Here is a 12,460-nt window from a genome sequence, read left to right as displayed (position 1 = left end):
TATTCCAAAACATTAGAGCGAGAGGTTTAAAAGAATACTATTTTATGTAATAAAAATACTTTATACAGTCATCAAATGTTTAAAATAAATATAAAGGATAATAAGATTTCAAAATTATATAAATAGATTATCTACAACTTTTAAGGTATGTCCAGGATCATGCTTTGAAAATAGAACAAAAGCTCCATTTTGACCTATGCTGAGCATGTCCCCCCTTAATAAACTTTGAAAATGAAAAATTATGGGTATGTGGATATTGGATATTGAAACTGAATAATCCATAGACTTTTCTTTTGACTTTTATAGACTGACTTTTTTAAAATTTTCGATGAAAGTAAATTTGAAAGAAGCTCTTGGCATACATTGAGAGGAACCCTAATCAAACGAAGAAAAAAATACAATTATCACCGTTGTGGTGGATTCTAAATGGTAAATGTCTAAATTTCAAGAATTAAATAAAGTAACCTCAAATGATTAATAAATTTGAACAATAAAAACTGAAAAAAATAGTTTTTTTCACTATATGACTTAGCGATATCAATTCCTTATCACATTATCATTATTATCTAGGCACACGTAACCTCATTTAATGTATTATATCGTATATAATATATAAGCATTTCTTGAAATTTAATTTAAGATAGATTTTATTTTATTATAATAGTAATTACAAATAATTATATAATATGTAAATGTATTAATAACTGACCACGGCCATATTCCCAACCACTGATTGAGTAAAAGTGTATATTGTTAGAAAAATTATGTAACATCACGAATGTGCTTGTACCAGAAAACCTTTCCACCTAAACAGAGTGAGACAATCCAATTGTCTAAACTAGTAAAAAAAAACACTGTCTCTTCTTTAAACGACCCCACAAAGACTGCTCGATTTATGGCAGTTTCACGGAGAGAGTCGGTTCTTTCATGCAACCTTGTTAACCATCTCAATGATGATGCTTTACTCATCTATGACTTGGTGCGCTTTTGTACCATGTACAAAAATGTAATTGTGGAAGACTAGTTGACTATAATGGCTTGACATGGATCGAGCTGACAGAAGAGTGCCGGTAGTTGTCAGTTTGCCATCAATGATGTGATCTGTCGATCTCAGTCCAACCAGATGTAGGGCCCATCGGACCGTCCGACCGAAAAAAATAGCGGCGTTTTACTCCGGAAGTGAAGGTTTCTTCACATAGTTTTTGTATGTACTTATTGGTTAAGTTTTTTTATTGTGATACATATATTTTTAAATTTATTTATTTTTTTATTTCCCCATGCCTTTCTCTTCCATGGCAGTTTTTATTAACTACTAGTCAACTCAGTCAAAGTTCACTTGAGAGCGTGGCGCCAAAGACTTGGGTATCTGCTCCTGAGACATTATCAGGCATGATATTCAACTACTGATGCTTCACATGCAAATGTAGGGCCTCGTGATACGTTCGATTAAGGCCGAGTGATGTACTGGGTGGGTTAGTTTGGAGGGATTTATATGTGTGTTGTTACATACTCTTTTTTGTTTTTTTTTTGTTTTACTATTTATTACTATCGGGCCTATACTCAATTTCTACATGATCACTGATCATAGTACCCATGCTATATAATATACAAACATATATATGTATATCTTCATAGATATTAAATATCCTCTGCCTAATTACTGGGGATGGTCTTAATACTACTTTATTATTATTATGTACATATATTAATTCCCCATCTAATTATCTATTTAATCTATGATTTTAATAAACTTATTATATTATTGCAATTATTAACGTCGAAAGATGTACATACCATTCTGGGATCATTAGGTCCCGTCAGGAAGGATACAATAAGGCCGACTGTTATCGACGTGAGAGTTCCAATTAGTGTGTAATACAAATATGATAACCTGTACAAGCCAAAAGGTTCATTTCTGAAAAGAAAAAATAAACGTTGAAATAATATAAACCTAGATTAAGCCACAATGAAACAAAAGTTGTAATTCGTTTCCATATTATGAGATGTTTGTCATTAACAACACAAAAGTATCAAATTTCATAATATTACTTTTAGGTTATGAGAAAAGTAATTAAAATATTAAATTGCAAATAAATGATATTTTTTTTAAATTAACTTACATTAATTTACTTTTTATTCAATGAATAATACACAAGATTTAAGAATGTAATATACGTTATTGAATATTTATAATTTGGAATATCTGATAAACATATTATATACTTATAATAACTGCCAATTAATAATTTGCGCAAATAGATTGATGTAGGTATTCATAGTTTATTACTAGTTGAAATTAACCATTATACAATTTAGAGTACTTACACTATAAACGGCCACAGAATGGTAAAATGTAAAAGTACACTAATATAGTTGTGCTGCAAAGATGTTTATAAAACATAACAAGCTAATATTGCAAACACACGCATATATTTAATATATTGTAAAATTCTTATTAAATCGCCATCTGTGCCTTATGAGATATTTTATTAGAACAACTTAAAACGTTTTATAATATAATTAAATAATATATATAAATATAGGCAAATTCATAAAGCATTTATAAGTACATGTAGGTAAATGTAAAATGATGTTATAAGATCAAAAAAGTGGAAAAACAAGACAACAACAAATAACACTAACTGCACGGATATACCTCAGTTATTCGAGATTTGGTTTACAGAACCGCACATCGGCACAATAAAACGGCTATAAACATAATAATATAACGTATGGAACAATTCAGTATTTTGACTGTTTGGTGACATGATAATGTTTGAATTTCTACTTGAGCAGATATAACAGTATTACTATTTATTTTTATTAATATGTATATCTAATAATATAAGAACTTATCGATATTAAAATTCGAATGGATTTAAATTCAAATTCCATCAAGTACCTTCGGTCGATAGTATTAATTATATTATCGATATTATTATCTACTGTATGCAGTGTTCTATAAAACACTTGTTTATATACTTACTATTAATAGTTTATTATATCGTAACCATCCAAATAAATCGGCAAAAAAGCTCGCTTCTCTCTCAAAGTACATGATGTTTATTAAGTTTCATTTAATAGCAACGTCATTACCTAATTAGATTTAGATATAAGTAAAATGTGTCGCACGTAAAACAAAATTCTCGCTGCGAATTTTTCAAGCTTCGATTTTTTCAATAAAATCTGCAAATGTTGGAATAGAGTCATATTTTTCTCCACGCTGCGATTCAAAATTTGCAAAATATAAGACAATAAGGTTTGTGGTTTTTTTAATCCTTACAGCGCTGACGATACAGCTTTTGTATCGCCATTAGATGGACATTAGATATAATTAGCATTTTATTTCAATTTAGTAATTAAATACTCCGCGGTGAAGAAGTTAATGAAGTGATACTTATGCAACATGCAGTTTTGGATAGCCACGAAATGTTTATATATCCGTATAATCCAGAAAATATGCTAATTACTCTTGCCGCAGTTCAAACAATCCGACTACCTTACTAAGTGATGTAATTGAACTAAATAATGCAAAATCAGGAACGAGTAAATACTGACTACTATTATAATAATGGTCGACATAAATAAAGTTTAATAACCTTGTCAGTTTCAGCTGGTCTAGGTAGTTTTATCCCATTGAATTCAATCACTTAAATGGTTCTGATTACTAAAATTTGTATAGCTCATTTATTATTCATTTAATTCAAATAAATCTTTTGAACATATTTATTGGTATTTAACTCTTCTAAGTATAATGTATATATATTTTAAGTAAACTTTGTGTATCAATGGAACCAAGAAAACATGTTAAAAGTTTATTGTGTTTTTTTATACAAAATGACATAAAATAAAAAGTCCATTATAGAAGTAAATGGTAAAAGAAATATATATAAAAACTGGAGTTAAATAATACTATTCAAGATATTTAAAAGATAGAAGGCCTTATTATATGTTTTTTACCGTCTCAAACACCTCATACCTACCAAACTGATCATTAATTTGACAAATTTAAATTTAAAAAATCAGTGTGTGTTATACTTCTTTGGCGTAACAAAAAAAAAAATAAAACTTGTGATAACCTAGATTCTTCGACTAACTCTTAATTATCTTATTAAATTACACACTCAAGAGAAAGAACCGCTTATTGGAACGCCGTTGGTTTATTTCTATACACTTTAACTTATATTACTTAATTATATAATTATGTATAGTTGTTTTTATTTAAAGTAACAACTGCCACTATGACGTTTAATAGTTTGTTCGCGTAAGGAATTGCAAATGGCCGACAGTAATGAATTCGCTGCCAAGGCAACGGAATAATTCTAAACTATAATAAATTATACTGTATAATCGTCACGATTGGAGTATCATACTGTGGCGTAATGGTAGTGCGTTCGGCTGATAACCGAACAATCGGTGGTTCGAATCCAATCGAGTGCGTTTTTTTTCTTGTGAACAAATAAATTATGCGTTACACGTCACACGCCAAAAATACACTGATCTGATTTCCCAAACGCGCCAAAAGAAGTATAACTTCAAAAACATCTGAATATACAAAATAAGTCAGTGCGCCGAATCACAAATAGTGATAACCGAATAATCGGCGGTTCGAATCCAATCGAGTGCATTTATTTTTGTGTGAAAAAATAAATTATGTGTTAATTAATTGATAGGTTACATTTGCGCGCGCAACTTCGTCACACGGCAAAAATACACTCTGATCTGATTTTCTAAAGGCGCCTAAAGAAGTATAACTTATAAAATAGAGTTTATAAGTCAAATAATTATTAAAAATATATATCGGACTCTATATAACTACCAGCATACAATTTTAGCTACATCTATTACTTAAAAAAAATGAAAATATGATTAAAATTGTTTGATTTTTTTTCATTTGATTCATGTCCTGCATTCCGTAACAGCAGCGCCAAATTGTCACCGATTTTTTCCAGTGTAGCTAAAATATTTTGAGCCAATCATCTTCTTAATCTTTATTTATTTATCATCGTAGAACCCTTTGGAAAAAGATACTCTAAGAACAGCGCACAAAATTAGTTTTCGACATCTAAAACCATTATCAGAATCAAGTATGAAACCATATCATTTCGATTATCACTATCAACTCAATCTGTATTCTACAATAAAATTGCATTATTCGTCCAGGAAAACGCAAGAAACAAATTATACAAATAAAAAAGACTGTGCAAACAAAACAATAGATTTATTAATATACCATAATTCCAAAATAAATAAAAAATCAAATGATTTTGACATTTCATACGAAATAAACATAATTATTTCAAAAAGTCTCGATATCAACAACTAGGTTATAATATTTTAATATAATGCTCATATTTTAATAATAGGTTGGTAATCAAAAAGCTGGTCACGCAAATTTAAGAAAAAAAATTTATAATTGATGAGACGACTAATTTTATGGTGGTGAAATTAACACAGCGATATTTTGATATTATGAACAAGGTTTTTTTTTAAATTTCTGGTGAGCCAAGTATACAAAATATCTTTTAATTTTCCATAGGTGGAATATGTATATTGAATAACAATACTTATAATATACAGTATATGTCATTGTATCAATACTAAATAAGACGCTGGGCAACATACATAATATTATTAACTTTATTAAAGCAATCGCCATAATTCCGTGATTTAATTTTAGGTTTTTAAAAATTATATACTTTTACTTAAAACCAGGACGCATATTATACTAGGTAGAACAATTCAAAAATTTAGTACTGGATTGTTGTCAGGGTGGGCTTGATAACGTGATACAATCAGCAATACTGGTCAACCTGACTATGACAATGTTGCCTTGTATTTTTGCGGAGTTGTACGGAAATGGTAACAGAAAATTATTGTTGACTGGTCTATAAATAATTTATGAATAATAAATTTTGACACACTTACTTATTTTTTTCAATTTACAACCTTTTCTCTGTGTCTACGCGCTTTAATATACTTATATATAAAACAATTATAATTATATAAATAAATCTTTTTTAAAGGATTAGAGTTTTATAAAGCTTTAAAGTTACTTAATATAAACTGTATGAATTTTACGTAAGCTCGTTTTTCTAAAGTTTTAATTCCTTTTTTTACTTGTATACAAAATTCAAGGCGTAGACTTCTAAAAACCTTTTAAAATATTCTGTGTTCGACTATCCAGAACATAGACTAATTCCAGAATAATTCTCATTATCAGCATTAGGTACTATGTCCGGAGGCCGTTGAGGTAATCGAGTTTCAATTGCGCTCGAATGAACACTTACCCATCGATGGTAGACAAATTATTATCACCGTGCGTTAGCAGGGACGCTGTTTTAATCGTCGAATTAAGGATGTCACAACCAGCTGTGCTGACGGGCTTAGTTGGGTTCACAATTAAACCACTGGCGAGGGCCGCCTGCGTTCCGACCGACATCCAGCCAACTAGCACTGTTGATGTCAGGCCGCCTACTAGAGCGCCCTGAAAAAGCATTAAGTAATTAATTTCTTACAATATATCCAGGCATTCTAAACATGTCATTTTCTTTTCAAAAACTTTTGTAAAATTAATATTCCATTGCCGTGGTAGATATTATTATGATTAGCAGATGGAGAAAAGTTTAATTAATACTTGAGAAAACTTTATTATATTATCTATAAAATAAATTACAATGTTTCCTCTCAATCAGATCATAGTATGCGCCACAAAAGAGTGGAAATTAGTGTTATTAATTTCGGAAACCTCCATTTTTTACATTTTTTTTTAAAAAAGTTTTTCTTGAACCTGTAAGTACTTTTTCACCGAATATATCGTCACCGTACAGGCCAATAATTGTCGTAACCTTCATTTTTCACCAAAGTGTTATTTTGATGGCAATGGACTTATTTCATACTCTTACACGAATTGGCCGAGTACCTATCATACATCCCAAAAAAATACTTCATATCAAAATAATTCAAAACTAACAAAAATAATATAAGTATATAAAATAATAAAGAAATAGTAGGTACTCTTATAAAATAATAAGTAAATCCAATGCCTACAGGTTTTTTCACCTCCTGAACAATTTTATATTTGAGGGTTACGACAATTAGCTTGGACAGTGACGATAATATAATAATAAAATAAATAAAAATAAAAAAGCCTTTTTATTTCTAACAAACAAAAGTAAATGACAGTTAATTGACTATATCTAATGAATATATAATATATATCCTATGAATATATCTATTATGCATATATATCTTTCTATGATTGTATTATCTACTTATTTTCTAGTTTATATAATATTAATTATTATTATTTTTTTAAATATAATTTTGTGTAATATATAATATATATATTAAGATTTTTTTTAACGATAATATTATAATATGTATTCATAAAATATCACATAAAGCTTGGTTCATTAGTTAAATAGAATTAAATGAAATGTTGATTGGAAAGTCATGTTATAATTAACTAACTTTAATATTATATGTAATGCCGTTAAGATTATTTTATTTTGGTATTTGTTTTTTCTTATTGTTTCGCGGCGTAGAAGACCTGGCAGCGAAAGTGGGATGAATCAACCAATGATCGGTACACATACATGTTTTTTCCAGATATAAAGTGGCGAATGGAGATAACCAAATATCTGACTCCTGACCATCACACCAGTCAATTTGTGACTGGACACGGTGGTTTCGTTGGCAAGCTCTTCGAGCTTGGGCTTGCAAGCCATCCAACATGTCCATGCGGATGGGAAATACAGGATGCCAACCACATCCTCTGGGAATATCTGAGTATGTGCTCCAAACGGGAGGAAATGCTCAAGTCGGTCCAACCAGCTGTTGGGTCCATCGGCCCGTCCGAGACGGTTGCTACTAAGGCCAATTATCTTGCTTTTAAAAAAATTGCGGCGTCTTACTGCGGGCGTGAAGATCTCTTCACATAATTTTTGCTGTCCGTATGATTAGCTTCGTTTTCTTTGCTGTATACACAACGTAACTTCATTTTCTTTTCATAATTTCCATGTGCTTTTCTCTTTCTGGCACTTTGCATTAAAATAAACTCATTAACCTCAGTCAGAGCTCACTTTGAGCATAACAACCTAAGTCTTGGGCATCTTCTCCCAGGACACTCCCAGTCCAATTGTTTCAGATGCTTCACATCACCAATTGTAGGGTCCCACGATACCTTTGATTAAGACTGAGTATGGTGCGGGGCGGGTTTCGGTGGAGGCCGCTTAACTTCAATATTTATTATGTTTTCAAAAAGAAAATATCCTATTTTCAGTCCTCATTTTCTTGCCGGTTTTATGCGATTATCTCAAATTGGTGGAATGTGGAGGGGACTGTCTTTGAAACTAACAGCAGCAGCCTCAATTACATTATTAACATACATTTTTATGAAGAATAGTTATTAAACATTCAACAAACTGATTGAGTTTCTGCACTGAATCAAATACAATATGCATTTTTTTGCCCGGCAACGAGGATCAAATCCGTGATTTTAATTGACTGCCACTCAACTAACTTGCCCACCGCATCGTATTTACAAGAATATTATTTTTGAAAGCTCGCTTATAATAATAACTAAAAACAAAAATCTGACTCGAGATTTACTTAAGCTTTTCCACAAATAAAAACTTTAGTAAAACTAAACAAAATAATCCTATATTGAGTATCCTTTAATCTTTCGCCTACTTTAGATTATTTAATACATCCTTTTTTACATCATTTATCTCGAAATATAATACAAAGAACATATTGTTGAATGATTTTGAAATTATTATCTCTAAATTTATGAAATATTCAAATAAAAATACAATTTTTTTAGAAAAAATATCTAAAAATAGTAAATAGTTGTCGACTATTTATAAAATTACCAATTATTAATTCTCTGATATATTTCTAGTGTATTCCAATATTTATTTAGACTATACATTATATATAATCTATATGTAACTAGTCTTGTATTGATTAACAACTTCAATGATAACAAAAATAACAATAATACTTGCATTATTATCAGTAGGTAACTTCGGATATCAGCTAATTTTTTTTATGTTAATTATGTATACCCCCTTCCACCTAAGTATTTTATATTTACGTTCTAATAATAATTAATAATAATAAAAAAAAGTAGTCAAATATATAAAATGTTCAGGATAATGTGAAATATTATTTTATATAATATATAGGAAAACTGTAGCGGATAAATGATATGCTTTTAATACTATATTACTCATCTTTTAGGAGAAATAGACATTTTTATCCACTAAAGTGTTTTCTAAATATTATATTGTATCTGTTCAGATACATTATGATATATATAGGATTTAAAATAGTAAGCTATGATATTTCAGCTATTTAAATATTATTTTGAATAGAAGATTTATTAGTTAAGTATTATATTTTTTAAATCAGGAAAATACACACTACATTTTCAATTGATTATTAATAATATGTATATAATAATATGTGCAATATGTGAATATTTTCTTCATTAAATAAATATTTATTATATAATATTTTAATTTTTGCGAATGAAATGGATAGTAGCTATATTAAGATACTTCTATGTTCCCTTGGAATTTACTAATTTACTCATTTAATCACTATGCATCATGATTAATTTGTTATATTCACCTAATTTGTAGATTTTTAACACGTATGTGCCCTTTTCCTTTCACACATATTTATTCTTAAATTAATCATACTTATACCTAGATCCTAGTATAAAATACAAATAATTATAAGGTCTAACCGTAGTGTTGGCCCACGGGAAAAACATCCCTAAGGAAAACAACCCCAAAAGGCTTCCGGCAGTTATACCGGCGAGACTTTTTCCTGCCTGAATAAGTGCTCCCATTTTCTCTACCAAAAACACCAGGCCAACGCATACGATACCTGCAATAAATGATAACAAAAATTTCAAATAGCATAAATAAAAAAAGGTTTTTACCTATTTCAAAAATAACTATTTATACATAAAGTGCAGACTGTCTCGCCAATCTCATTCTTCAAGCGTAAGCGAGGTGTGTTGTTATTATTGTATGGTGCTATTTGATAGATTGTGAAAATTGGTAAACGTGAAAATGCACTGCGCGGTGCGGTTCGAATTATTTCACCATTATCGTTTCACTACGCATGCGCATACATCATACAAGTTCCAATTATCGCATGAAAATTCAGAAGCCGATGAACTTTTTTGATCAATGCATGTAATCTTGCAACTTGCACGGTAATACGTGTTTACACGTGCAGTTTCTTGTTACGGCTGCGATAATACGCACTATCAGTAAGTAAATCCATGCACGTGTCAACGGGATATAACAATAAGTAATGCGCGACAAATATACTGTTCTAGCCTGTTTGTCATAAAAAATTTATAGTCAGTTAAAATGTTAACTGAATATGCTCATTTTAATAGAAATATTATTTTTGTAGATTCCAATATTTCACTATAGTGCGGCATTGGTAATCCTAATCATGATTACCGACCAATAACTTCATACTATTTAACGATGTCGCTAGTTTTCCATGTTGTAATTTCAGTGCCTAATTATGGAACAATAAATCAACAGGTCAAGGTATTGAATATACAAGATGCATCGAGTCTACACCGCTGAATTATATTATATATTAATATATGAGTATAATATGTGAGGTGGTGGACATATAGGAGAGTATATGTGTGTGTGTAATTCAATTTACGAATCTACAAAAAAATTATACATGCCAATCGAAAATACTATACATTATAATATATATACTAATAGGTAAAATATTATCTCGTCAATACACACCTATTACTATAACTATTATTTTCATAATGAATGATGCAGTTCCTTCCGAGATAGGTTTTTTATACATTGGACGAATTAAGTCTTCAAATATAACTCCGGTCATGGAATTCAAACCAGTGGACATCGAGCTTAAACATAAAATACGAGTACCTATGTCACAATATTAACTATATTTAACCAAAATCTCTGGGAAGTATATAAATTATTAAAGTTTATAATGAATACTTGAATACAATGTATTCGTCATTTTGTACGAAAGTAATTTTATTGTATGAACAAAAATTAGGTTAAAAAATCTGACCGATCCACAAATTGCATAAGAGTGTTCTAACTGAATGGAATTTTTATCAATCAATACGACTTTTTACGAATTGTAAATATAATGAATAAATATATATTTTAGACACTATTTAGGTTTTTAAGATTAATTTAAAAAATAATAATATTATTCTTAAATAAAATAAATTTTAGATGCTTCCAGGCACCATTTTAATATGATTTTCTTAATTAAAGGAAATTTTAATTCTCTCAGAATCACTAAATTGTAAGTAAGTATGTGGGTACTTAGCGAAAATATTATCAATTTGTATAGTTTTGTTTAAATGTACATTTATTTTGGTAACCAAATAATATATTTTAATGTTCTCTAAATAAAAGTAAATTAATTACACTTTTTGAGGAAGATAATTAGTAAACATTACATTTGGTTACTTTTTGTCAGTCTTTTGTTGATTACTGCCACATATTTATATTTTAAACAAAATTTTATTGCTTTTTTATAACTTTAATAATGAAACTTTTTTCCGCTTTAAGCCGTCTTGAAATCTATGGCTGAACTTCAAATCCGTCATAGTCTGAAGAACTGTTAAGATCATTAGGTATATTATACAAAAATAATTTCAAGATAAAAAGAACTTTTTATTTACCACGTTTTCAAATTTTCTGTTGAATCATATAAACTTGAAAATTCTATTTATTAATAAAAAAACTTTTTATTGTACGTGATAGAAATACTGAATAAATAGAAAATACTGAAATGACATTTCATATTGATTTCCATAGTAACTCACGTATAAATTGATAATTTAGTTGCTAGGACCCCCTTAACAACCAAAAATAATAACTTTCCATACAAAACAGAATTAACTGAAAATTAATACAATTCTGCTTAAAAATGGCTAAAAGTATTATAAAAATGCATTGTAGTCGTGTTCTGATATATTCTAAAAGTTTCAAATGTCTAGCTAGTTGGGAAGTTAGTTAAAAATCTTCAATCGTCCAATAGAAATCTTGGACAAATGAGCTAATAAATACGTGGTTATAACGATATACGAATAAACGAAGAATACGAGCTAATAAAAGCGTGGTAATAAAAGTGACTGGTTCCATTTCGAGTGTCCCATAGATACATATAATTATGAAATTCCTTCAAAATAAAATCATTATTCTACACCGAGACACCCATTAAAATATAATTTTGCAGCATTGCTAATAACATTGTTTAATATTTGATTAGAGTTCACGGCCCCTTAAAAAAACATCTAGCGACCAATGGGCTGTAAAATCGTGCAAAAGACTGCATTGGCTAAGACGATATTATAATATTATTTTATTGTAATGTTGAAATGCATTTTGTTGTGCGTTTTATTGAAGGCACATTT

At 29.3% G+C, this 12,460-nt stretch overlaps 1 protein-coding gene across 1 annotated transcript in view; it reads right to left on the bottom strand.

The window, feature by feature from the left end:
- Nucleotides 1-12,460, bottom strand: part of LOC147079702 (sodium-coupled monocarboxylate transporter 2-like) — a 98,453-nt gene that overhangs the window by 7,286 nt on the left and 78,707 nt on the right. The window contains exons 8-11 of the mRNA XM_085944527.1: nt 10,800-10,927; nt 9,758-9,900; nt 6,291-6,487; nt 1,795-1,915 (exon numbers count right to left, since the gene is read on the bottom strand). Coding sequence (XP_085800653.1) covers nt 1,795-1,915; nt 6,291-6,487; nt 9,758-9,900; nt 10,800-10,927 — 589 coding nt within the window. The remainder of the gene's footprint in view (nt 1-1,794; nt 1,916-6,290; nt 6,488-9,757; nt 9,901-10,799; nt 10,928-12,460) is intronic.

This window comes from Rhyacophila brunnea, unplaced genomic scaffold (assembly GCF_057557595.1).
Source record: "Rhyacophila brunnea isolate RB1 unplaced genomic scaffold, BYU_Rbru_1.0 scaffold_1, whole genome shotgun sequence".
NCBI classification, from domain to species: domain Eukaryota; kingdom Metazoa; phylum Arthropoda; class Insecta; order Trichoptera; family Rhyacophilidae; genus Rhyacophila; species Rhyacophila brunnea.
This window is presented reverse-complemented; position numbering and strand designations above follow the sequence as displayed.